Source organism: Neophocaena asiaeorientalis, unplaced genomic scaffold (genome assembly GCF_003031525.2).
Source record: "Neophocaena asiaeorientalis asiaeorientalis breed wild unplaced genomic scaffold, Neophocaena_asiaeorientalis_V1.1 scaffold830, whole genome shotgun sequence".
Taxonomy (NCBI): domain Eukaryota; kingdom Metazoa; phylum Chordata; class Mammalia; order Artiodactyla; family Phocoenidae; genus Neophocaena; species Neophocaena asiaeorientalis.
In genome coordinates, this window is record NW_020172177.1 from 321,155 (window position 1) to 347,900 (window position 26,746).

At 45.1% G+C, this 26,746-nt stretch overlaps 1 protein-coding gene and 1 non-coding gene across 6 annotated transcripts; one reads left to right on the forward strand and one right to left on the reverse strand.

The window, feature by feature from the left end:
* The first annotated feature begins 428 nt into the window (after nt 1-428).
* F11R (F11 receptor) lies at nt 429-22,926 on the forward strand. 5 transcript variants are annotated; one of them, XR_003004869.1, is made up of 11 exons: nt 429-601; nt 18,471-18,539; nt 18,706-18,813; nt 19,002-19,148; nt 19,442-19,644; nt 19,820-19,922; nt 20,061-20,172; nt 20,398-20,410; nt 20,718-20,766; nt 20,903-20,983; nt 21,449-22,926. XR_003004869.1 is itself a non-coding variant. In XM_024757539.1 (11 exons), exons 1-10 carry the CDS (start codon nt 538-540, stop codon nt 20,936-20,938), a joined length of 900 nt encoding a protein of 299 aa, XP_024613307.1. In that variant the 5' UTR covers nt 430-537; the 3' UTR covers nt 20,939-20,983; nt 21,449-22,926. The 5 variants fall into 5 exon arrangements, 4 of the variants coding, with proteins under 4 accessions (XP_024613315.1, XP_024613307.1, XP_024613309.1 ...); XM_024757539.1 differs by having other exon boundaries at nt 430-601; nt 20,061-20,168; XM_024757541.1 differs by having other exon boundaries at nt 430-601; nt 20,061-20,168; nt 22,771-22,926.
* Nucleotides 22,927-25,789: 2,863 nt separating this feature from the next.
* On the reverse strand, nt 25,790-25,920 carry LOC112408150 (small nucleolar RNA SNORA18). The gene has a single exon (XR_003004889.1). It is a non-coding gene; the product is annotated as a small nucleolar RNA SNORA18 (small nucleolar RNA).
* Between the last annotated feature and the right edge of the window lie 826 nt (nt 25,921-26,746).

A 26,746-nucleotide genomic window follows, 5' to 3' on the forward strand; every position in this document is an offset into this window, starting at 1 on the left:
CAAAGGACGGGACCAAGGTTTCTGCAGCACCCAGCAATTTACATTCGAACACACAAACAAGAGAACTCAGGCCTGTCTCTCTCGAGTCCCACAGTACGACTACCTTCCCTACCACCTCCTTTAAGGTATTCCTCTAATCTTCCAGCTCCAACTCAAAACCTAGCCAGTCAGAAAGTCCCTACTTCAGGAACGCCGCCCAATCACAGTGTCCTCACCTGCAGAAGGTGAGGTCTGGGTCTCCTTACGCGACAGTCTCCTGGCCCAATCAGAGGCGGCTTGGTCTTGGAAAGGCGCCAGTCAGCCCTAGAGGGGAGTAGTGGGCGGAGTTGCACCTGGCGACGGTGAATCACTCAGTGGAGCGGCGGCTTCTTCCACCAATCGGAATGTGCAGAGGCGGGGCGTCGACCAATCGGGCGTGAAGGGAAGGGCTGGGCTGGGTTCAACCTGGCGGCTGGAGTTTAGTCCCCGCGCTCCTGTTGGGCGAAGCTGTGTCTGTTCCCGGGCTCCGGCGACTACTGTCGTATCGGGATCTTGATCATGTTGGGGACGAAGGCGAAAGTCGGGAGGAAACAGTTGCTTCTCTTCACATCGATGATCCTGTGTAAGTTCCTGGAGCTTTTGGAGGAATCTGTGGGTCTGGTCAGAGGTTGGAGGGAGACGCTCCCCACACCTCTTGTCCGCGGGAGGGGAGGGGTTCAGAAACCAGTCCGCCTCACCCTCCTAGTCCTCTTTCCGCCCCTGGCTCGTCCCTCTTCTTTCCCGTCCCCTTTACCCTGGTGAGTGGCTGGCTCCCCTCCCCCACACTGCTGAATAATGACCCCTCCTCTTACATCCCCCGGGAGGGAGCTGCCTTTCCGCACGTTCACCAGAAATAACGGGGAGAGGTTTGTTCCCCTTTCCTTCAACCTCACTTACTGGTGAGGGCCGGTGGGCGCGAGGGCCCTGCCCAGCCGGGATTACACACCTGGGAAGGGGGCCATCCTGCCCCTCCAACACGCATCCAACATCCGAGAACAACCCGAGAGAAGTCGGAAGCCTCTCGTACCCTGACTCCCTTGGCCCCTGGATGCTCTGCTACTTAAGGGTCCTCAGAGAAAATCTAATGGAGGTGGGGTGGGGCGGAAGTTTCTTTCCCTGGCTGTTGCTGAAGGGTTTCTTTAGCTTTCCCCGGATTTTTGGGTTGCCATTGTTGCTCTGGGAAAAGTGTCTAGGTGCAAAATCTGGAAAAAAAAAAAAAAAAGGAAATAAAATTGAAACCTAAAATTTCTCAGAACACGGCATTCAAAGTTCCTTTCTAGAAAAACTACTTCCAGAGTCCTTAATAAATGTTGTTGACTGAGTGACTATTCGCAGGGGGAGGTCCTGGCTTTTGGTTGGCTGGTTCCTTCTCAGAGCCAGAACTCTGCCCTCCCCCCTGGCCTTGTTTGAGAGTTTTTGTTTCCTTTGTAAACTCCCTTTCCTGTGGAACAATGAGACTCACTTGTTGGGGCAGGCCTCCGTCTATAGATATGCTTGTGCCCGGCTGAGTGTGTGGTTTGTGCCTTAGTCTACCTGTGTCAGCACCTGCACACTTGTCTGATTCTTGAGTGTCTGTGTGTGTGCTTCTGTGGATAGTTGTGTCAATAGGGGATCTGTAAGGTTCTCCATTTCCCCCTCAACATCCATGTTTTAGGAAATAAAAGAAATGAACAATTATGATCAGTATTAGCAGTTATAAGGTAATTTCACTTTGCTTAGTTTGAAGGGTGTCTTAAGGCAGATGAATTGACTACTCCTTTGTCCCTTATCACAAAAACATTAACATTTGGGGTGGACGGGACCAGTGACAAGTCGAATCCTCTCCCTATTGTACAGATAAGGAAACAGGTACAAAGAGGGGAAATGACTTTTCCAGATTGACAAAAGGACCTGGGACTGGAACCAAAGTCTCCTGACTGACTTCTCCTTTTCCCACTCCTGGCTCCAGCATCTCAGGCACCCTGTGGCACGGGAACCAGGATATCAAAACATCAGTTTGGGATACTGCTCCAGAGTCCACTATCTTACCTACCTTTTTCAATTTTTCTTTCCCACTAGATTCTTTCTTTTCTCACTTCTCCCTTTCATTCTATTCCTCCATTTCCCCCTTTTCTTCAGTTTCCATTCTTTTCCTCCCCTTCTTCCCCATTTACTTCTGTCTGTATCTTAGAACTGCTAGTGACACCCATGGTCATTTTTTGGTTCTGTGTGGTAGTCAGTACTAAACACTTTGCCAACACTTGTGCTGTACCAGTACTCCCCACCCCCAACCTAGAAGTTTCTGAGTCAGTAACTGTTTGTGACAGTATTTGTCAGGCTTATAAACTTCCTAGAGCTGCATCCTTCTCCCCTTCCCTTTTTCTTTTCTCTCCCCCTCATTTTCTATAATAATCACATACTGACACTGAAAGAGTTGTGATATCACCCGTCTGAGCTTGGGAGTGTCCTCTAGTCTGTTCAGGGAATCAAGAAACAGTGGTTTAGAGGGAGCTTGAGGTGATGTTGTATTGGCTTGATAGGACAGTGGATCCTAGAAAGTTAACAAGTCCAGGAGATGGAGGAACTGACCTTGTCACATGTAAATAGGGCTAGACCTGGGGGGAGCAATTTGGTTAGTACAATGAGGATGGAGATAGCAGCAAGGCCATCCCACCTGGGTTCTGGCTTGGCTTTCTGCCTTATTTGTGATCTTAGGCTAGTAACTCAGTCTTTTCATCTGTAAAACGGGAGTAATAATACTTGTCCTAATCTTGTCCTGAGGATCAACTGGGATAATAGCTACATTACATATACATGAAATGATTATTATCGGGCAGCTTTAATCCCCTTTGGATTTTGTGAGGATGAAAGGATGCTGCCTATAGTAGAGCAGGTCAAAGGAAGCAGGGAGAGACCCTGCTAGATTCCAAAAGGCGAGAGTGAAAAAGTAGGGGCTTTCTTGGGTGTCTAGTCTGTCCTCTGCCCTTGGGATACTGGAAGCATACGTAGGATTCCTGCATGTTCTCCCTCCTCCCTCCAGGGCTGCTCCTCATGTGGGCTCTGCCATCTGGGAGGAAGAAGAAAGGATCAAGCAAAGGTCCAACCCCAGCCCGGGGAACCTAGTGGAGAGGAAGGCCTGAGCCTACTGAGACAGGGCTGGAGACTAAACACTGGGAGAACTGGGCCTGGGAAAAGTAAAGCTGGTGACAGAGAGTACTAGTCTCCCTCCCCGTAGTGAGCGTGTGCTTAGAAAAGTTTCCAGCTATCTCCCAGGCAGGAAGAGGCATTTCTGCTTAGCAGGGTGGTGTGTGCATAGGATGACTTTTTGGTGTAACTGCAGAGGAGAAAGAGGAAACCTAGGTTGGAATCCTGGTGTTTGCACACACACCTCTTACTTCATGTAGTGTCCCCACTGAAACATTCCAGGAGGGAGGAACTGCTGCCCTGTGTCTGGGTCAGTCTGTGAGTCCCGGTGTTTCTTTTGTATTGATGTTTCTGCCTTTCTAGTTTTGCTGTTCAGGGTTAGATTTACCTCAAACTGTAGATTGGTGAGTCACTCCTCCTTTCCCCTCTCTCTACTGGGGGGTTGAAATTACTCCCAGGAAAGAATCGTTCCCTCGAAACCAGAACCTAGAAACTAGTGACACAGCAAGTTGGAACTAGGAAGTGAGTGGTAGTGGAATTCCAGTGTCTTAGTCTTTCCCTCCTGGCTCCAGAACACTTTTCACTCTGTGATATTTCTCTTCAGTTTCTTTGTGATCTGGGCTTGCCTGGAGTCTCCAACCCAGTTTTGGCTTAGGGTGGAGCTGCTGTAATTAAAAAAACAAAGTTTATTTATTTATTTTTTTTTGTGGTATGCGGGCCTCTCACTGTCGTGGCCTCTCCCGTTGCGGAGCACAGGCTCAGCGGTCATGGCTCACGGGCCCAGCCGCTCCGCGGCATGTGGGATCTTCCCGGACCGGGGCACGAACCCGTGTCCCCTGCATCGGCAGGCAGACTCGCAACCACTGCGCCACCAGGGAAGCCCCAAAGTTTATTTATTTAGAAGAGGTTGATACATTAGTGTGGTACGAGAATCAAAATGATATAAAAGAGTGGGGTTATCACTCCCACCCTGTTCCTGTTCACTCCATATCTCCCCTAGTTTCCTATACATCTTTCCAGTGTTTTGTTATACAAATATCAGTATATATAAATATATATTTCTTTCTTTTCCTTTTTCTTACACAAAAAGAGGCACACTATATTCATTGTATCTCATCCTGTGTCTTGTTTATTTCATTTAATATACCCTGGAGATCTTTTCATATTGGTGGTGTGGCCTTGGCCATTAGAATATTCCACCCCTCCCCCGCCCTCCTCCCCAAGTCCTCTGGGTCAAGGGGCATCTGTTCTGCCGACTCAGAAGTGGCTGACACTCCTGATCAAAGACAGATTTAAAAGCTATATACATTTTATGTGAGAGATTAGGAAATGATGGGGCTTGTTTTTCACATCTGTTAGCATTGAGGAAAGACCTTGGGGAATCTCTAAACTCAGACCTGCTTCCTCTAGAGGTTCAGGGAAGATCTGGATGCCACTTGTCAAACGTAATTGTGGAAGAGGTTTCAGTGTTGTCAGGGGGTTGTGAGATGTAATGTGAGTGGATACATACTGGAGTTTTCCAGGCATTGAAAACTCAGAGTTCATCTGCCTGGGACTCCCTGATAAGCAGAGTTTCTGTCTAAAGTCTGCCTGGTGTCATTTGTTTTACAATGTGTAGGACAGGAGGAAGCAGCTGGTTGGCAGGAAGTTTGATGCCAGGCCCCCTGGAGTGAGCCCCGGGCAGGCAGGCAGAGCCTTCCCTTGTAATGGGGAGATGGGTGGGGGAGGAGAGCTGAGCAGGTAGAACTGGAAATTCTGCTGAGAGAGGGCAGGAGGGAGCAATGGCGTGAAAGCTCTCCTGTCCTACACTGCCACCACCACTTTCCACCATCCTCAGAGGGCCTTGCCAGTTGAACGACGTTACTGAAAGTACAGCCAAGCCTGGCTGTTTAGACTTAGCCCAGCCTGTTTTTGGGCTCACAGAGCCTTCCTCTTGCCCACGCATTCCTTATCTGTCCCACCCCAACCCCCAGGAGTGACTTCAGTCTCTACAGGGTGAGCGGTGGGAAGGAAAGTGCAAACTGGGGGTGGTAGCCCTGGGTCCGAGTTCTAATTGTATTGCAATGTCAAATTCATTTGTTAATCCAATAAACATTGGTGTTTACTATGTTATGAGCACTGTGCTAGAGATTAGGGATAAAAAATGAACAACATCTGCTATCAAGAAGCTCTGAGGGGAGTCAGGTATTGTAACAATTAGCCCACGTTAGGTAAACTGTGAACACACTGTAGCTGGGGGCTTTCTAAGGCTTTGGCTTATCTTCCCTATTCCGAGGCTCTAGCTCCCTTACAGTGGGAGTGTCCTATGGGGCTCATCTGTGTAGAGGGGAAATTTGGATGAATTCTTAGAGAAAACCAGAGACTGGCTTGGCTGGCTGGCTGGCTACCCTCCTTTTCCTTCCTTTGTTTGTTTGTTTTTAAATGGATCAAAACAAACTCATTGCACGAAAACAACTTAAGGAAAATTCTAATAATTAACAGGATGCCTAGAGAAAACAAAGATTTCTTAGTAAAGCAGCAGAAGGAAGTAGCTTTTCTGTTGTGGGTTTGACCTGCATGTACAAGGGAGGGTTGTTGGTGGGTTCTGTCAGATGTCTGGATGCCTCCACCCTCTGTGACCACCTTCTCATCACAGCATTGCTTCAAAGCAGCAAAACACAGTGCTAGAACGGGGGAGGATACAAACATAATTTGGCTTCTCTGTTCTCAAGGAACTACAGACATATATTGACTAAGTAGAATACAGAGCACCGTGCGTCAGGGGCTGTCGTCGAAGCACGAAATGTTTGGGGAGCATAGAAGGAAAGAGTTACTTTTTTAAATGATAAATTTTTTATTAAGAAATAATAGATGTTCAATGTGGAATAATGGGAAAACAGGGATATAGAGAAAGTAAAATCACATGTCATCCTATTATCTAGAGATAAACACTGATGGCTGGTTTTATTCTAGTCTTTCCACTATGAATATATGTGTGGTAGAGATGGCCTGTGCAAAATATATCAGAAAAAATAAAATGGCCGTTTGGTGTCACTGACTTTTCCTTAAGTCTTGGCTCTGTGGGCAGAAATTGATTAGGGTCACACCAGCTCAACAGAAATCCATAGACATCAATGTTTAAACCAAACTGTGTACTAATGCTACTTTGAGCTGTGGCCGGTTTGTCAGATTATGTAGGAATTACAGTGGGAAAAAACAAAACTGTGTTATAGATCCCTTCTCATTTAGATTATTAGTTAATGACTGAATACTAGTTTTAAATGAGGTAGGTGACTACGTTCTATGACAGAGAGGATAGGAACATCTATGTGCCCTGGTATGGTGGTAGCATGTCCTGACTGTATTTTTTTTTTTTTTTAAGCAAAGTACACTTTAAACAAAATCCCTTCTATAGTATTCTACTGTACGGCTATCCTGTAATTAACTGTTCACCTTTTGTTGAGCGTTTAGGGTTTTTTTTTCTTTGCTGTACGAAATACATTAAATTGTCCTTGAACATATATCTTTAAGCTTACCTTTAATTATTTTATTTTCTTAGGCTATATTCCTAGAAGTTGGAGAGAGATTAATTTTGATTGGGGGAAGGCGTGATGCATCAAGGGACACTGGAACAGGGCCTTGAAGTGTGAATGGTGTTTCCTTGCTGCTCTGCTGAAGACGCTGTGTAGTGCAGTAGTTTTGGAGACTCAGAGTTAGGCAGACTTGGGTTAAGATTCCCACCTTGTTGTTTGCAGCTGTGTGATTTGGGGCAACTGTGCTAAGCCTCAATGTTCTCATCTATAAAATGGGATGATAACAATAGTACTTGTCTTCCCGGGGTTTTTGTTTTTTTCTTTTTTTTCCCTCCTCACAGGGTTTTTAATGAGACAATGCATGTACTCTAATTTCTTCCTGCCCTTTTTCTCTCCTTGGAATTTATCAGACTCACAGACAGAATCTTGATAGTGTAATAGTCTATTTCTTACTCATCTGTTACTTCATTTCACCTTTAAAGTCTTATTTAATCACTCTGTGCTTCCTGGTGTGTCAGTATTTGGGTATTTCCTGTTATTCTTTATCATCCTTCCTTTCTTTTTGCCTTTGTTTTTGCCTCTCCTTTCCTGCTTTGTTTTATTTTCCTTTGCTTCTTGTGATCTTTATTTTTTTTTCCCCTTTTTATTCCACTTCCCACTCTTTTTTCTTTAAATTAAAACACTTAATACATACTTGTTTATTACACAAATGTAGAACATAGAAGAGAAAAGCTGCCTGTATCCTCATCTCTCAGATAATCTGCACTGTCAAGTATTTGGAGTCTATTCTTAGAGATTCCTTTATGTGTATATTCGGGTTATTTTTATTATTTGTAAAACTAGGGTCATGTTCTACATACTGTTTTTACATTTTGGACATATTTCTATGCCTGAACACATTGATTTACCTTGACCTTTGCGATGGCAATATGGTTATTTTTATTTGTTTTTGTTTTACATAGTTGTGTAATGTATCATATCATGGAGCCAGATTACCTGGGTTAGAATCCTAGCTCTGCCTCCTACTAGCTTTGTGAACTTGAGCAAATTACTTCAGTTCTGTGCCCCGATTAACTCACATGTAAGATGGGAGCAATAATAATATTTATTTCATAGCATTATTACAAGGCTTAAATGAATTAAACCTATAAAGGGCTCAGAAGAGTATCTGGTACATAGTATTCAAGAAATGTTAGTTGATGGGGCTTCCCTGGTGGTGCAGTGGTTGCGAGTCCGCCTGCCGATGCAGGGGACACGGGTTCGTGGGAGGATCCCACATGCCGCCGAGCGGCTGGGTCCGTGAGCCATGGCCGCTGAGCCTGCGCGTCCGGAGCCTGTGGTCCGCAACGGGAGAGGCCACAACAGTGAGAGGCCTGCGTACCGCAAAAAAAAAAAAAGAAAAAAGAAAGAAATATTAACTGCTATTATTTTATTCATGCTATTATTTTATTCATTTGGTCATGCTCAGTAACATGTGTCTAGAATTTGGATATAATTAATTAAAAGTATAGGACAAACCTTGCAGAAGTCTTCAAGAATTCTGTTGATTTTTTAAAAATTATTTTATTGAGGTATATTTTGCATACAACATTATTTTAGTTTCAGGTGTACAACATAATAATATAATATTTATAGTTATTGAAGAATGATCGCCACAATAAATATACATCTATCACCATACATGATTACAGAATTTTTTTCCTTGTGATGAGAACTTTTAAGGTCTACTCTTAGCAACTTTTAAATATGCAATACAATATTATTCACTACACTCACCGTGCTGCCCATTACATCTCCATGACTTATCTATTTTTGTTTTGTTTTGTTTTGTTGTTTTTTTTTTGAGGTACGCGGGCCTCTCACTGTTGTGGCCTCTCCCGTTGCAGAGCACAGGCTCCAGACGCACAGGCTCAGCGGCCATGGCTCACGCGCCCAGCCGCTCCGCGGCATGTGGGATCTTCCCGGGCCGGGGCACGAACCCGTGTCCCCTGCATCGGCAGGCGGACTCTCAACCACTGCGCCACCAGGGAAGCCCGGGAAGCCCCGACTTATCTATTTTATAACTGGAAATTAATACCTTTTGATCGTCTTCACCCATTTCGCCTCCCAACCCCCCACTCCTCACCTCTGGCAATCACCCAATCTGTTTTCTGTATCTGTAAGCTTGGGGTTTTTTTTGTTTCTTTGTTTTTGATCCCACATATAAGTGAGATCCTGTGGCATTGGACTTCCTCTGTTTGACTTAATTCACTTAGCATAATGCCCTTAAGGTCCAACCCTGTTGTCACAAATGGCAAGATTTCATTCTTCTTTATGGCTGAATGATATTCCATCATATATGTGTGTGTGTGTGTGTGTGTGTGTGTGTGTGTGTGTATATACACACACCACATCTTTATCCATTCATCCATTGATGGACACTCAAGATATTTCCCTATTTTGGCTGTTGTAAGTAATAACTGCAGTGAACAGGGGGCTGCATGTAGCATTTTGAGTTAGTGTTTTCATTTTCTTTGGATAAATACTACCCATAAGTGGAATTGCTGGATCATATGATAGTTCTATATTTAACTTTGTAAGGACCCTCCATACTGTCTTCTACAGTGGTTGTATCCATTTACATTCCCACCAACATGAGCTTTGCATGAGGGTTCCCTTTTCTCCACATCCTCACCAACAATTATTATTTCTTGTCTTTCTTTTTTTATTTTTTGGCCGTGCTGTGCATCATGGGATCTTAGTTCTCTGACCAGGGATCGAAGCCGTGCCCCCTGCGGTGGAAGCACGGAGCTCTAACCACTGGACCACCAGGGAATTCCCTATTTCTTGTCTTTTTGATAATAGCCATTCTAACAGGTGTGAGGTGATATCTCATTGTGGTTTTGATTTGCATTTCCCTGATAATTAATGATGTTGAGCATCTTTTCATGTACCTATTGGCCATCTGTATGTCATCTTTGGGAAAATGTCTATGCAGATCCTCTGACAATTTTTAAAACAGATTGTTTAGGTTTTTTTGCTATTGAATTGTATGAGTTCTTTACACATTTTGGATATTAAACCTTTGTCAGATAAGTGAGTTGCAAATGTTTTCTCCTGTTCTCTAGGTTACCTTTTCATTTTGTTGGTGATTTCCTTTGCTGTGCAGAATATTGATTCTTTCACTGTGCATACTTGAGTCAAGGTTGTAGTGGCTGGAGATTCAACCAGAATGTCCACAGCTGATGCCCAATTTAAACCTTTGTGTTGGTCTGCTTGGGATGCCATGACAAAATACCAAAGACTGGGTGGCTTGAACAATACTAATTTATTTTCTCACAGTTCTGGAGCCCAGAAGTCCAAGATCATGGTGCTGGAGGGATGGTTTCCTCTGAAGCCTCTCCTTGGCTTACAATGGCAGCCCTCTTGCTGCCTCTTCACATGGTCATCCCCTCTATGCATGAGCACCCTTGGTGTCTCTGTAGAAGGACACCAATCAGATTGGATTAGGACATGTCCTAAGGTCCTCACTGTAACTTAATTACATCATTAAAGGGCTTGTCTCCAAATGCAGTCACTTTCAGAAGTACTGGGGGTTAGGGCTTTCATATATGAATTTTGAGGGAATACAATTCAATCTGTAAAAACCATGAACCATTTTGAAGATTCTGCAGAAAGAGCAGTGATCTAGCCAGGTGTCTCCTTGGGTTGCTCTTGTGATCATAAAAGAAATGGGGGTGTTGTAAATGGATTCTCATCTTTTCCCCATTTCCCCCCTCCGCCCATTTTAGACCTTGCATTAGAAGGTCTAAAATGTGTGCAGACCTTGCATTGGCTCTGCACACTTCTACTGGTTGTAAGAAACCAGACTCTACTGTTGTGCATGCAGACACCTACAGACACACTGCAGCCCAGGTGCAGAAATGAGGCCCTTTTGCAAAATGGCAGGTGGAAAGCACTCATGTGCAGAGAACTTTAATTCTGTTTCATAACTATGAAGCAAATTAAAAACACTTAATTCTTAAATTGTGAAGCTAAATTTAAAAAAAGATTAACAGAACGCTCTTTGTTTTTCTTCTGAGAACTAAACATTTTTTTTAAAAAAAAAAACACTGATGCTAGTAATAAAATATTTTAAAGATTGGGTTTGAATCAAGTTTGTTTTTTCTTCTTCTTTTTAAAAATATTTATTTATTTTGGTTGTGCCGAGTCTTAGTTATGACATGGGGACTTCTTGCTTGTGGCATGCAGACTTCTTAGTTGCAGCATGCAGACTCTCAGCTGCGGCACGCATGCGAGATTTAGTTCCCCGACCAGGGATCGAACCCAGGCCCCCTGCACTGGGAGCGTGGAGTCTTACCCACTGGACCACCAGGGAAGTCCCAAGTTTATTTTTTCTTTATTTGGGTGTAGCGCATCTGCCAATTTGAAAAATGGGCTTATCTTTGTAGATAAACCTTAACAAGTAGATGTTACAATGAATGGTCTGCTCTGACCTAATTTGTTAAGGCTCTATGTTGTTCAATGTCAGTTTGTACCAGGCATTATGCTAAGTGCTGAGAACTCAAAATGAGAGATTGACACATTATCCCTGCTCCTTTGGTAGTTTACTGCCTGATAAGGGAGAGATATAGGCGCATAGATGATGTCATTATAATGTGGGAAGTGCTTTGACAGTGTTTTGCATGGGGTAGTGGAAGCCTAGGAAAGAGACCTTAACTTGTCTGTGGTGAGGATTGGGGGTGGGGTAAGTCATTTCCCGCAAAGTAATGTGTTTGAATACCTGCTGACCAGGTGGAGAAAGAGGGGACAGGGTGTTCCGTATAACAGGAATAGCATAAGCAAAGGCAGAGGTTGTGAAACTGCATGTCGTTGCTGGGAATTGTAAGTAGTTTTGTATTGCTGGAGGGTAAATTGCAAGAATAGGGAGCGTGGTGAAGATGATAAAGTTATCACCGGGTCGGTTGGTGCTAGAACTCTTGCCTGGCTGAAGAATTTGGATTTTATCTTACAGGTAATGTGGAATCATTGGAAGCTTGAAGCAAGTGTTAGATTTGCACGTTTTAGAAGGCTGTATAGTGTAGCCCAGTCTCTGGAATTGGACTGCCTTGATTTGACGCTGTACCACCACTTAACTGCTCTGGGCCTCAGTTTCCCCATGTAGAAAACAGAGGTGATAATAACAGTATCACCCACCTCCTAAGGTTGTTGTAGGAATTAAATCCATGTGATGTGCTTATAGCAGTGCCTGGCATATAATATAGTAAGTGCTCAATAAATGTCAACTCTTTCTCTAGCAGTGAGGTGGAGGGAGGGATGTGAGTGGGTCAAAATTAAACAAGGCAGAGAAACCTATCGAGAGACCAAATGCAATTCTTCAGATGGCGGTGGTACTAAAAAGTGGCAGTGGGTCTGTGGAGAGGAGGGGCCAAGTTTGAGGGAGATTTGGGAGCTGACATTTGTAATGCTCGGTGTTGGACTAGAGTGAAGGAAAGATGGTGATGGCTTAAAAGGTTCTAGAGCGAGTGACCAAGTAAATGGTGATAGCACCAACCTGGAGAGAGGAGGGGAAGCGAGAGGTAGTGGGAAATGATGGGCAGTGAGAGATTGCAGGAGCGGGTGTGTGAAGTCCAAGTAGAACCGTCAGGAGGCACAGCCATAGGCGTCTGCAGCTCAGGCAAAAGGTAGTATCTGGAGCTGGCCATACATTGGTGTAGAGGAATGTTGTGTATTTGAGATTTCCTAGAGAGAATATGGAGAGGAGAAAGGGCACGGCATGCAATGCTGGGGATTACTAATATCAAGGGATGGACAGAGGAAGCAAAGTTCAAGGAGGTGAATAAGATGACCCTGAGGTGGGGGGAGGACCAGAAGGGCTGAACGCAGAAACCCAGGGGGTGGAGTGGCTTGAGGAGGCAAGTGCTTAGTAGGGTCAAACATCTCACAAAGGCCACAGGAGGTAACTGAAAAAGCAAATACTGGATATTTTAAATTATAAAACTACTTTAATGTTTTGGAAATTGGGATGCAACTTACAGCCCATGTACATATTTAATATGATGTTCCCCCAAGAAGCTATTATTAAATTGATGTTATATCTTATAATCAGGGTATCTTAGAATTGAGGAATACGATTGGTGACCTTAGTAAAATCCATTTTAATTTCAAAGTGAGAGCCAAAGACGTATTGCAGTAGGTTGAGCAGTGAATGTGTATGTTGGGCTGGAAACAGTGTGTGTAGACTACTTCTTTAAGAAGTTTAGAGAGAAAGGGAGGAAAGGATTGTCACTAGAGAGGGGTGTAAGATTGAGTGAAGGTTTTCTGTACATGAAAGGGCCAAAAAGTCTATTTTTTTTTTGTCTTTGTGTACAGTCTTTATTTGTTGAAATACCATTAGATTTTTCCTCAGGACAAGAGCAAAGATCATCCCCTGCAGAAACTTTGGAACTATGTACAGAACTTTACAGAACAGAGGACAACACTTTAGCTGAAGCCTGCCTGCTGACCAGAAAAGGGTGTTCTGAGTGAACTCAGCAAAGAAAAGGAAATCAAGCAGGGAAAGAAAGGTGCCCATCTGAATCAAACTTCAGCTGCCATCAGGGCAAGTCTTGTGATGGTCACAGATTGGAAGCTCTGTTTATGGAAGGTTCGAGTACAGCACAGGGGTTTCATGTATCTTTACGGCTACAACCCAGGCTGAGGTGCCATTCAGTCAATGTCACTCAAATTCCTGGCCAGCCAAACTCCGGCAGCAAAGAGTCCCAAATTAAGGATCAAGTTCCTCTGGAAGAGGCTTCCCTGGTGGCCCAGTGGTTAAGAATCCGCCTGCCAATGCACGGGACACAGGTTCAAACCCTGGTCCGGGAAGAGCCCACCTGCTGTGGAGCAACTAAGCCCGTGCGCCACAGCTACTGAGCCTGTGCTCTAGAGCCCACGAGCCACAACTACTGAGCCCACATGCCACAACTACTGAAGCCTGTGCACCTAGAGCCCGTGCTCCACAACAAGAGAAAAGTTCCTCCAGAAGTCAATTCTATCGGTGGCAAAGCGGTAGACTCCCCGAAGCTAGTCTCCCACGTTGTCTGGAATTTCAGGAGCTTCATTTGCCGAGCCCACAGTGGTCATGCCAGCCCCACTGGAAGTGATAGCAGCACCTTCGCGCTCCACAAGGCCTCTCACCACGCACCTTCCAAAAAATCTATTGATGCCTTTGACTTTGTAGTTTTTCTTGTTGTGAACGTGGAGTAAATTAAACATCACGATGGAAAAGGTGAAATTTCCTTCTGTTTTTGTTTACCATGTTAACTAGTAGGACATTGGTATGTACAGTATGCCAAGTATAGGTCCAAGGTTAAGTGCAAAAGGGAGGTTGTGATGAGGTAAGGGAACATATAAAATAGATGAGGAGAATGGGTGGGGAAATTGTGGGTGTTGTGAGAGAAAACCCTCAGCTCTGCTGCTCTATACATGATGGTTCTAGAAAAGAGTTTTTTTTTTTTATTATAAATTACTTATTTATGTATTTTGGCTGCATTGGGTCTTCGTTGCTGCACTTGGGCTTTCTTTAGTTGTGGCGAGAGGCGTCTACTCTTCCTTGCGGTGCACAGGTGGCTTCTCTTGTTGCAGAGCACGGGCTGTAGAGCGCAGGCTCAGTAGTTGTGGCGCATGGGCTTAGTTTCTCTGCGGCATGTGGGATCTTCCCGGCCCAGAGCTCGAACCCATGTCCTCTGCATTGGCAGGTGGATTCTTTTTAGAAAAGAGTCAGTCTTTCCAAGGCAATTACAGTGATAGAGGAGAGATGGTTTAGTGGGCTGGAATGTAAGCATTTTTCCGGCAGTATTTATATATATTTATATGTCTTACTGAAGAAAACTTTGAAGTCAGAAAAAGAAGTATGTACAGAAGGACCTATGGGCAGATGATGATAATAATAAGACAGACATAATACTTATTTGGTGCTTCCTGTTGGTCAGACACTCTTGTAAGCACTTTATTTGTATTAGCTTGTTTAACTCTCAACAGCAGCCCTTTGACATAGAAACTTTTATTATCCCCATTTTACAAGTGGGCAAACTGAGGTTCAAAGTGACTAAGTGGCTTGCCTGGGTCACACAGATTATAAGTAACAGAGCTGGGATTTGAATGCAGGCAGTCTGGATCCAGAGGCTTGTTCAGGAACAAGAAGGGGAACGTGGATCAGGATGTCTGAGGTGTCCTGGGGTCACTAGGAAGGAAGGACATGGTGGGGAGGCTGAACTTGACTCATGGTGTGAGATGCAGTCACAGGAGAGTTTTGAGTATTGCAGTCAGGCCACAGGCAGACATCAACAGTCCTGCATCAGAGGAAGGTGGGAAGGCCCTGAGGTGAAGGGCCCTGTATTTTAAGCAAGAGGAGAGAAGCCTGGACTAGGTAATAGCAGTCAGAATTAATGAGAAGGGGAAGATGCCAGTTGCCCAATATGTTTGCATATATATGTGGTGATGTCATTCCTGCACATGTTTTAGATCTGATAATCTGAGAGGACTCAAAAAAGAACTTCAGGGCTTCCGTGGTGGCGCAGTGGTTGAGAGTCTGCCTGCCAATGCAGGGGACACGGGTTCGAGCCCTGGTCTGGGAGGATCCCACATGCCGCGGAGCAACTAGGCCCGTGAGCCACAACTACTGAGGCTGTGCGTCTGGAGCCTGTGCACCGCAATGAAGAGTGTCCCCCGCTTGCCACAACTAGAGAAAGCCCTCGCACAGAAATGAAAACCCAACACAGCAAAAATAAATTAATTAATTAATAAACTACTACCTCTGACATCTTCTTTAAAAAAAAAAAAAAAAAACTTCAGCTGAAGTTAGAAGTGAGGCAGAAACAATCATCAAATTCATAGGCTGTGATTTATTTATTTATTTTCTTTTGGGCGGCCCTTTATTTCAAAGGCTAGTTTTTAGTTTAATTACAAGCTGTTCTTCGTTTGGGTGGTGTCATAGGTTGGGTTCTTGGGAAACTGACTCTGAGATGTCAATTATTGTACCAAGACATTTATTAGGGAGTGTTCTTGGGATCCACACCTATGGAAGCAGGACTGGGCAGAGGAAAAAGTTGAGTTGCATTGTAGTCCCAACAAGGCCTCAGCTTACTGCACAGGGGCCTTTGAAGCAGAAATAGCCCTTCATGTTGTCCCAAGGTGGGGAGTTGGGGAGATAGAGATGGGACTTTATATGTGTCCTCCCTCCCTGTTCTTTTGTCCCACGTGGCACATTGGATCTTAGTTCCCCAACCAGGGATCGAACCCGAGCCCCCAGCAGTAGAAGCACGCATGGAGTCTTAACCACCGAACCACCAAGGAAGTTTCCAAAAGTCAGTTCTTGCTGGTTCCGCGGAACTTGCTGGATCTCAGTTCCCTGGCCAGGTATTGAACCTTGGCCACGGCAATGAAAGCCCAGAATCCTAACCACTAGGTCACCAGGGAACTACCCCCCCTCTCATTGATCAGGCATTGGATGCCTGTGCCCTGACCCTGTTGCTGCCTGGTAGGAGGCATGGCCCTGGGCAAGGCAGTGTTCTGGGTATCCTCAGAGAGGGCTGATGGCTGCAGGCCTTCTTCTGGCAGCAGTCCCAGCAGCTGAGACAAAAAGTCCTTCATTCCTGAAGAGAGATCTGGTTTGCACATCTCGGTGTACATCACAGGTAGCAAATTGTAAAATTCGAGAATCTTAAAAAAACAAAGTTCCCATCATCAAAGCAGAGAAAGTTGACTTGGGCAAAAAATCAAAGCATTTAATTGTCAGCGTTCTTGATGAGAGCTAGAGACTTCCATGTCCTCAGTTTTCAATTTAGTAAAGACTATTTGGGTTAATTTCTTTATCTGTTATTACATCTGATTATAGATTTGACTTTGAAATATAATGCCAAATATACAGATACAAAGTAATATGATTAGAAATAATTTCTAGATAAAATGGACCTGACTTTTAAAAGAATCATATTTTAGTACATAGTTTGCCTCCATTACACTAGGGGCTTTTCTGAAAAGCAGCATGGTGTATAAAAGTATGCTATAATAAGGGAAAAAAAGAGGTATAGGAGAGACCTGTATGCTAATCTCAGCTCTGCCATTTCCTAGCTATGAAAACTTGGATCAGCCACTTAATCTTTTATTTTATTTATTTATTTATGTAAGTAGGTATGTATGTATGTATGGCTGTGTTGGGTCTTCACTGCTGCCTGTGGGCTTTTCTCTAATTGCGGCGATCTGGGGCTCGTCTTTGTTGCGGTGTGGGGGCTTCTCTTCTTGCGGAGCACAGGCTGTAGGTGCGCAGGCTTCAGTAGTTGTGGCACGCAGGCTCAGTAGTTGTGGCTCGTGGGCTTAGTTGCTGCACGGCATGTGGGATCTTCCCACACCAGGGCTCGAACCCATGTCCCCTGCATTGGCAAGTGGATTCTTAACTACTGCGCCACCAGGGAAGCCCCCCACTTAATATTTCAGGTTTAAAAAAAAGAAAGAAAGAAAGAAAGAAACAAGAAAAAGAAAATGAACCTAAAGGATTTCAGAGAACATCTAGTTCAAACCCATCATGTTTCAGATAAGAAAAGGGAGGTTCAGGGTCAAGAGACCATATTCAGTTACTTGGGTAATTTAATAATGAAAAAGTACACTTGCATTTATCTAAAGAAGACAGGACTTTGACTTAAAGCTATAAATAAAGCATCGTTCATGAGTTTGAGCTTTGAAAACATGAATGAGAGTAATTGTGTATGTACAGGTTGGTAACTATATCACACCATCCTAGAATCCTCTGGCACTGGTGCTTATTTTGGGATGTGTGGGCCCCTCCTGTGAGCCCTGCTGCCTCTCTCCCACCATGTTATTTAATTAGCCTTGCCTCTCCTCACCTCCTCTCTCCACCTCCACCACACACCACATTTTCCTTCTCTTCTCCATTGGGCAGAAGGAGATTCTAATGAGATGATCTGAGCCCACTTCTGGTCCAGAACCCTCTGTGTGATCTTAGGCACATTTCTTTACTTTAGTTCCTCATGTAACACTGGGATGATAATATTTGTCCTGCTGATCTGTCATGCTTGTTTCAAGGATCAAATGATATAATTGTATGTGAAAACACTTTAAAAAGCACAAAAGGCCCTACAAATGTATTATTATCCTATTATTGCTCCTCCCTTTCTTCCCTCCTTTGCCTCCAGCTTTGCTGGCTTCCTGCCAGGATTGTCTGACAAGTGACTGCAATTATTTGCTGAGAAGCTTTCTCTGAACCATGAAATGTCATTTAGAAAGCTGCTCTTGGACTAGGAGGAATCTGATTAGATTATTGGGAGTCACAGAGGGAAATTTTTTTTTTTTTTTTGCGGTACACGGGCCTCTCACTGTTGTGGCCTTTCCCGTTGTGGAGCACAGGCTCCGGACGCGCAGGCTCAGCGGCCATGGCTCACGGGCCCAGCCGCTCCGCGGCATGTGGGATCTTCCCGGACCGGGGCACGAACCCGTGTCCCCTGCATCGGCAGGCGGACTCTCGCCCACTGCGCCACCAGGGAAGCCCAGGGAAAAATTTTTTTAAATAAAGAAATTGCATTAGAAGGAAATCTTTTATTTCCATTGATTAAAACAAGTATTAGCCTGCAATTATAGCAAAAAGCATTTTTAAAAGATATTTAGAATATTGGTGAGAAAGTGTGAGATCCGAGAGGCACGTGAATCTCTTGAATCCCTTGACCTTGGAATCTCAGCATGGAGAGTCCCAGCCCTAGATGCCCATCAGCTGGGACTGCTCTTCCCTCTCCACAGCATTCCTCTGTCCACTCCTGATGGACCCACCTCTCTTCTTCTTTTCAGGCTCACTGGCATTGGGCAGGGGTGCAGTGCAAACTTCTGAACCAGTAGTCCAAGTTGCTGAGAATAAACGTGAGTTGGGAGGGGCTGTGGAGGGTGGCGGGAGTTGGAGGGAAGAGAGGTAAGCCGGTGCAGACCCCTGGGGAACATCCAGCCCAGACTGTGGTTTGGGGCCATTTCCCCAGCTTCTCCATTTACTGCTGTTTCTTCCTCCCACTCACTTTGATCCTGTCTGCAGCTGCCAAGTTGTCCTGCTCCTACTCCGGCTTCTCCTCTCCCCGCGTGGAGTGGAAGTTTGCCCATGGCGACATCACCAGCCTCGTTTGCTATAACAACAAGATCACAGGTGAGTCGCTCCACCTCCTTGTGGCTGCCTAGGTTGCAGGGGGCACACCCTGGGGCTGAAGTCCCCAGGGCCTTCCCGTCGCCTTTCCTGGGGGAAGAAGAGAGCCCCCCCTGTGCCTTGGGTGCCACCGTCACCAGCTTCTCTTAGCTTTCCAGCTCACTCTGCCCCTGCTTCCTCTGTCCTGGTAGCTTCCTATGAGGACCGAGTTACTTTTTCGGACAGTGGCATCACCTTCCATTCTGTGACCCGGAAAGACACGGGGATGTACACTTGTATGGTCTCTGAAGAAGGCGGCAACACCTATGGGGAAGTCACTGTCCAGCTCATTGTGCTTGGTATGTGTGCCACAGGTCTTCTGTGTGGGCTTGCAATCAATTGCTTCCCTAAACCCTTAGCAGGCTCTGCTAAGCTTTGGAGCTCGCTGATGGTGAAAATGCTCGTGGCGGTGGGGCTGGGGAGGGGGGTGTTCAGAGTCCTGGTGCTGTCAGAGAAGAACGAGCCCCTGGTTAGGGGAAACTAAGGGCATAGTAAGGAAGGAAGGCTAGAGCTGATGGATGGGAGTGTCATGCTACTTGGCCTTCAGGCAGCCCTCCTGCTCTTGTGACAAGTACCTTCTCTCCCTCCCCAGTGCCTCCATCCAAGCCTACAATCAGTGTCCCCGCCTCTGCTACCATCGGGACCCGAGTGGTGCTGACCTGCTCAGAGACAGACGGTTCCCCACCTTCTGAATACTTTTGGTTCAAGGATGGGGTACTGATGCCTACGGAACCCAAGAACAACCGTGCTTTCAGCAACTCTTCCTATAGCCTGAACCATAAGACAGGGGAGCTGGTACGGACGGGGTCAGGGTAAAAGATGTGTATGAGGGGGTCGCAGGGTTATAGAACCCCCAAAAGTGGGGAAGAAGGGCAAGCAAGAAGGTAACCTTGGCATTGGGATCAGGAGACATAAAAGACAGGTACTTGGCTTCTTCAAGCAGGAAGCCAATTCGTCTTCTGCCCTCCAGGTCTTTGACCCCGTGTCGGCCTCTGATGCTGGAGATTACACCTGTGAGGCTCAGAATGGGTATGGGTCACCCATGAAGTCAGACACTGTGCACATGGATGCTGGTGAGTGAGGGCGTGGCTGGGGCTTGAGCTCAGACCCCAGGGTGGGGTTTGGGGTCTGCTTTCCATCCTGGCTTTGGCAATGTTGGCAATACCATGAACGAGCTTTCAGGTGCCTGACCTCTCATTTGTGTCCCATAGTGGAGCTGAATGTAGGGGGCATCGTGGCAGCTGTCCTTGTAACACTCATTCTCCTTGGAGTCTTGATTTTTGGCATCTGGTTCGCCTATAACCGAGGCTACTTTGACAGTAGGTATTTGACCTCAGAGACTCTCCTTTGTATCATCCCCATTTCAGGGCCTGGTTCTTGGGTGCCACCTGAGTTCTGACCTGATACTGAGCCCCGTGTGTGTTGGGGTTACCTCCCAGGGAGCACCGGTCACCTGTATCTCAGGGCCACACGCTAGGTCCCCCATCTTCCTGCACCATGCTGTCTTCTACCCTGCTGACACTCATGGTCCCATTTCTTGTCTTTCAGGAGCAAAGAAAGGGTGAGTGAGCTGCTGTCCTAGAGCTCTCTAAGGTTGAGTACATGGATGTATATGGTTTGAAGCTGAGATATTCCCCGGGGGAAGGGGTTGGAGGGGAAGGCAACTAGCCTGGTAGGGAAAAAACATCTGGATTTCTAGCCCTATCCACTATGGTCCTGTGCTTGTCCTTTCTCCCTGCACCCAAACCTCCCTACCGAGAACTCTGTGCTCGCGTTAAGTTCTCAGTCCTGGCCTCTAAAGTTAACAAGCAGAGGTTAAGGAGAGGGACTAGGGGACTGAGTGTCTCCATCTTCTGACTTGTCCGTAGGACCTCGAATAAGAAGGTGATTTACAGCCAGCCCACTGCTCGAAGAGATGTGAGTATGCCTGCCCTGGGATCGGGAGGCCCTCCTGGCTGGAGTGAGGGGTTTCCAGACTGTGTTTATATGTATTCAGGGGATTATCAGCTAAAGAAGACTGTAGAGAGTTGACTCGAATGTTTTATTTCTCCAGGGGGAATTCAGACAGACCTCATCATTCTTGGTGTGACCCTGGTCCAGCTCATCTCCCGTCCTCTGTGCTTGCCTTACTCAGGTGCTACCAGACTCTGGCCCCTGATGTCTGTAGTTTCACGGGATGCCTTATTTGTCTTCTAGCCCCCACAGGGGCCCTCACTTTTATCTTACTTAGGATGTGTTTTTTAAATAATGTCTGCCATGTTCACCTTCTACCTTCCTGCCTCCCTTCCTTTCCCACCACTGCTGAGTGGCCTGGGACTTGTTTAACGCTCTTTTCCCCCATCCCCCATCCCTACGAGGGATCAGACAGAAGTCCTGACTGATGCCTGCTTAGTTCCCTTCCAAGTAGACTGTGAGGGTGGCGGGGCACTCACTGCCTCCTGCTTGCAGCGGTCCTCACATAGGGAGGGATCTGGAGCTTGGTTCCTTGGTGCTTTCTTGCCGTACTGAGGACCGGTACCAGCTGTTCTAGAGTGGGGACTGGAGACTGGAGAAGCTGAAATGGTTTGGTGACGACGTCAAGTCTCTTCTGCCTCTGCAGCCCACTTTCTTCTGTCTTCCCGCTGGAAGTGCCATGGGATCCTCCTGCACCGTCCCCTTTCTGAACACAAGCAGACTGACAGCAACTATGTCTGTAGAGAAAACAAGAGCTTTGGTTGTGGAGATCATAGCAAGCTTTCAGGGCACATGGAGCAGAAGAGTTTTTAAACCACTGATCTACAGAAAAGAAAGCTGGAGCTGGTAGCTCAAGCCATCACCCTTCCCTTGGCTGGAACAACTGGACCCACACTTTTAAGATGTGTCTGCAGGGTTGTGGGAATTTGTGTAGTAGTCAGCTCTGCTGAGCACGTGTGTGTGTGTGTGTGTGTGTGTGCGTGTGGTATCAATTCTATACTGAAATTGAGTGTGTGTTGGAGGGCTTCTTAGCTCTTTGGTGAGATTGTACTGTGGGAATGGGAGAAATGAAATACCTAGGCTCCTTCTTAGTACAAACAAGAAAATCCCCAAAGCCCTGCTTCCTAGCAACCTGGGCTGGTCCCTAGCTCACTGTCCTACCCCTTCCTGGTTCCTGCCTTCAAGGCAGACGTTGGACCCTCATTTCCAGAGTCCTCTTGTGGCAGGAGAAGGGCACCCCGGGTGAAGTGATGGTGTACTCTGGGTTCTACTTGGTCTGATCCACCCAGTGAGAGGAGAAATGCCCACCCTGCCACCTCTGTCAGCCAGATGCACTAATATACTTCCCTGAGGCTACAGGAAAAGCAGCTCCAGAGCCTGAGGCAGGATTCCTCAAATCATTTGCAGAATCACTTCTTTAGTAGTAGTTCAAAGTAGTCCTACTTCTCTATTTAGGGGGTAGGTGTAAGGAGAGCAGGAGCGAGCAGGGTAGTCCTGCCCACCATCTTGACCCTTCTTTGCCCTTAAATCTGTTTCTCCCTCTACCCCAGCAGCCCCAGTCTATTTATTAACTAGCAAGAGGGCAGATAAGGGGTCTCCTAGGATTGATTTTGCTAATTTCTGTGGAGGATACTGAACACCACTTTGCCACGTTCTGTTCCCTCATCTGACAATCCATCACAGAACTGAGTTTTCTTTTCATCAAGGATCCAGAAGGAAAAACAAAAACCAAATCGTATCGTCACGCACCAATAAAAAATAAGCTTTCCAGATGGAAATAGAATCTAATTAGGCAATAAAAGTAGAGATTGTGAAACGGTTCAGTAAGAATGAGGTTTTTGAAGTATGTTTCAGTTTTGTGTCATTGCTGGGGGACAGGGTGGGAGGGATGTGGAGAAAAGGCCACAGGGAAGCAGAGGTGAATCATTGTGCCTGCAAGCCTGAAGCAAATGGCTCTTCACTCCCTAGGTCACGACTTGTGAGGAGTATAAGTCAGTTATTTACCAGCCTTGGACTTTACCGCTCCAGCTTACAACAGTCCCTTGAGTTGGAAAACACCTCGTCTGCTTTCATTTTAGAATGTTACAACTAATTTTTGTAATAAATGTTTATTTTTCACATTGAGTTTGTTTAAGTCCTGAAGTTTTAGCTTAAAAGAATTGGGACCCCCAAAGTGACGAACATTCAAAAATCTTACCTGTAGTCTTTTTTTTTTTTTCCTGTAGTCTTTTTAAGAAAGAGATTAGGGATATCCTTCTAAATAGTCTGGTAATTAGATTTCAGTTTAACTTACCATTGGCCTGTACTTGAATGGGAATGCTTCAAATGGACATTTCCTACATTAAAAGGAGACTTAGGGGTTGAGGAACAGGGTAATCCATAGAGATTAGTGTTTTAGACGTGAACCCACCCTGATTAGGGATAAAATGATTGGACATTAAGGATGTATTTGTTGTCCCTGTCTCAACAGGATCTGCAGATCAAGGCCAGGGGAGGGGAAAGTGGGAAGTGGGGTTGGTCCATTTCTGAATGACAGGACAGTATGTTCTATGGGGGCATGGGGACAGCTTAGTAAAGGAGATAAATGAAGAAAAAGGATAACTTGCACTTGAAGAAAAAAAAATCTCGAATTCTGTAGCTCTTCCAATTTATTATCCCTTCTTTGGTACTAGCTGTAAAAATCTAATACGAAATGGAACTTTTTTTGACAGAAGTAATTTTTTTCTTTTCCTTTTGGCTGCTCTGCTCAGCTTGTGGGATCTTAGTTTCCCAACCAGAGATTGAACCCTGCCTGGGCCCATGGCAGTGAAAACCCTGAGGCCTAACTACTGGACCACCAGGGAATTGCCCAGTAACTTGTTGAATAATTACTATCATCCACTAACTTCCTTACTGGGTATTACTACTATCCCCATTTCACAGATGGGGAAAAGAGGCACAGAAATGCTCAGGAACCTGCCCATGTTCACACAACCAGTACTAGGCAAGTAGTAGATCTGGGATTCAAGACAGCTGGGGAGAGACTGGATAGCATATGTCCCGCTCACAGTGACCCTGCCGGAGGAGGAGCTGGAGATAGAAGTTAACTTTCCCTGTAGAGGTAGGTATGTGGGAATTAGGAGAGAGGACATTGAAAGTAGTGATGTCCACCTGGGGTTTTTCTCTGAACTGTGACTACCCCAACAGTATCTACAGGACAGTGAGACAAGCAATTATGAAGCTCTTGGTAAAATGGAGGGCCTATGAGCGCCACCTTCTGGAATGAAGGATAACATCTCTGCATTTTTGCCAGTGACCTAAATGAAAAACAAGGCATGCATATCATATTTGTGGATGGCAGGGAGATAGAACAACAACTTCATCAGCTTGCAAAATGAGAAGTCAAAAAGATCTCAGTAGGCAGGAATGATAAACTCCATTTAAGAAGGTGAAGTTCAGTGGTAATAAGTGTTAAGATTCTGCCTTTCGGCTCCCACGACCAATTCTTCATGTATAAATTTGGAAGGATGTAGAATGTCTAGAACCAGAGGGATACTCTTTGCTAATGGTACTAAACCCCTGTATCAAGTTCTGTTTTAGATGTCAAACTTTAAGATGATTATAGACAAACTAGAATATGTCCATAGAAAGTGATCTGGGTGGTGAAGGGACTTAAAACTAGAAGCCATCTAGAAGCTTAATAAAAGAATCAATGTCAAGCCCAGAGAATCAAAGTCTCAGACAAGACAAAATTAGATATTTGAAGATTACTGGGTGGATGGTCCCAAGGCAGAAAATTAGGACCAATGGATGATGTCTAAGAAGACTGGCTATAATTCAGAATGTGCCCTTCAGAGCTTCAAGGAGAAGGTGCTGTGTGGAAGAAAGAATATCAGTTTTGGAGTCAGGCAGACCTTGTTTGATTCCACCTTCTGCGATGTTGGCAAATTTTTCTCTCTGGGTCTCAGTTTTGTCATCTAAAAAATTGGTGATAATACCCACCCTATGAAATTTTTAGAATTAAATGAGACAAGATCTGTAAAGCACTTTACAGTACCTCACATTATAAAAGCTGTCCATAATTGCTTCCAAACTGGATATTCTAGGCCAGGAGTTGACAAACTTTCAATAAATGGCTAGATAATTTTTTTTTTTGACTTACAAAGGTGTTTTTTTTTTTTTTTTTTTGGCTGCCTTGGGTCTTCGTGGCTGCACGTGGGCTTTCTCTAGTTGTGGCGAGCGGGGGCTACTCCTCGTTGCGGTGCATGGGCTTCTCATTGCAGTGCCTTCTTGTTGCAGAACATGGGCTCTAGGCACGCGGGCTTCAGGAGTTGTGGTGCACAGGCTCAGTAGTTGTGGCTTGTGGGTTCTAGAGCACAGGCTCAGTAGTTGTGGCACACGGGCTTTGTTGCTCCATGGCATTTGGGATCTTCCCGGACCAGGGCTTGAACCCGTGTCCCCTGCATTGGCAGGCAGATTCTTAACCACTGCACCACCAGGGAAGTCCCCTACTAAGGTGTTTTTATTTTTTATTTATTTTTTAAAAGGTTTTTAAAAAAAAGTATGTGTAACATAGACAAAGTTATTTGTCAATAAATTTTTAAGGAATTTCACATGGTCTGATTCTTTCCACTGCCAATCACCTTAGTTCCTTCAAACTCATAATCTTCACCATAAAATAGCCCTTTCAAAAAGAAGTTGTCATGTGAGTCAGCCCACAGTTCTTTTCGTTAGGCTTCTTTGATCTCCCGTGGAATATGGACATACTTCAAAATTCCCGACCTGTAATCTTTGGGATCCAATTTCCTCAAGCGATTTACTTTAGGACCATGTTTAGAGTCAGGAGATGGATCTGCCTGGTTCTGAATTTGACATCCTCTAGAAATGTATTAGGTTCAAATCATATTCACTCCTAAGCCATCACACTCTAGAATAGTACAGACCATTGGGATATGCCAATACCTAAGATTAAAAACGTTTGTTAGGTTTTTCATAGTTTACTTGGCAGCTCTGTCTTGTAGTTCTTTCCCACAGATCTAACAGGTAGTTCTATGAGTAAAGGAAACCACACCATTACTCTATGAGGCATTTCCAATGGTGTAGGTTTACAGAAAAAGCCCCGTCAGGATAGACCTCAACGCGAAGGTGTTTTTAAAAAGAAAGTTTGATAAGAAAATATATACAACCTGATTTTTATATCAGGAAAACAGTTGCTCTGGATGGGGGATGTGTAGAAGCAATTGATTCCTCTGGTGAACACAGCCTTTGGTTATAAACGCTGGAAGTCTTCTAACATGATGATACTATTCGTATTACCACCATTCTGGTATTTTCCTGTTCACACCTCCACACATTCATCTACCACAGGGCTCATAAAGGGATCAGATCTCCACAGTATTCCTCAGACATGTCTGCCACAGTTCAATTTCAATGACAACTTCTTTTCTATAAATTTTTTTCTTTTTATTGGCCATGCAGTGCGGCTTGCAGGATCTTAGTTCTACCAGGGATCGAACCCCTGCCGCCTACAGTGGAAGCACAGAGCCCTAACCACTGGACCACCAGGGAATTCCCCATAAATTTTTTTTCAAATAGGGAGGGTGAGCTTGGCTCATGGTATCTGCCCAGCGGCTCAAAATTGCCTCTACAGGATAACTTTTTAGGTTTTGTGAGCCACACAGTCTCTACACAACTTTGCAGTTGTAGCAAGGAAGCATCCATAGACAATGAATGAGTGTGGCTGTGTTCAACTAAAACTTCATTTGTCGACACTGAAATGTGAATTTCACGATTTTCACATGTTGTGACACGAGTAACAGATCTTTTTCAATTGTTGGAAAATGTAAAAGCCATTCTTAGGTCCCCGGCTGCACAAAAACAGGTGATGGGCTGGCAATTGGGGTGTGTGTGTGTGTGTATATATGTTTATATATAAGAATATTTTAATTCGTGTCTTTAGAAACTG

Coding starts and splice junctions, on each gene's coding strand:
- F11R (XM_024757530.1), top strand. CDS start 538: ATGTTGGGGACGAAGGCGAAAGTCGGGAGGAAACAGTTGCTTCTCTTC. Junction 19,149..19,441: donor TGTCCAGCTCATTGTGCTTG/GTATGTGTGCCA, acceptor CTCCCTCCCCAG/TGCCTCCATCCAAGCCTACA. Junction 19,923..20,060: donor CACTGTGCACATGGATGCTG/GTGAGTGAGGGC, acceptor TGTGTCCCATAG/TGGAGCTGAATGTAGGGGGC.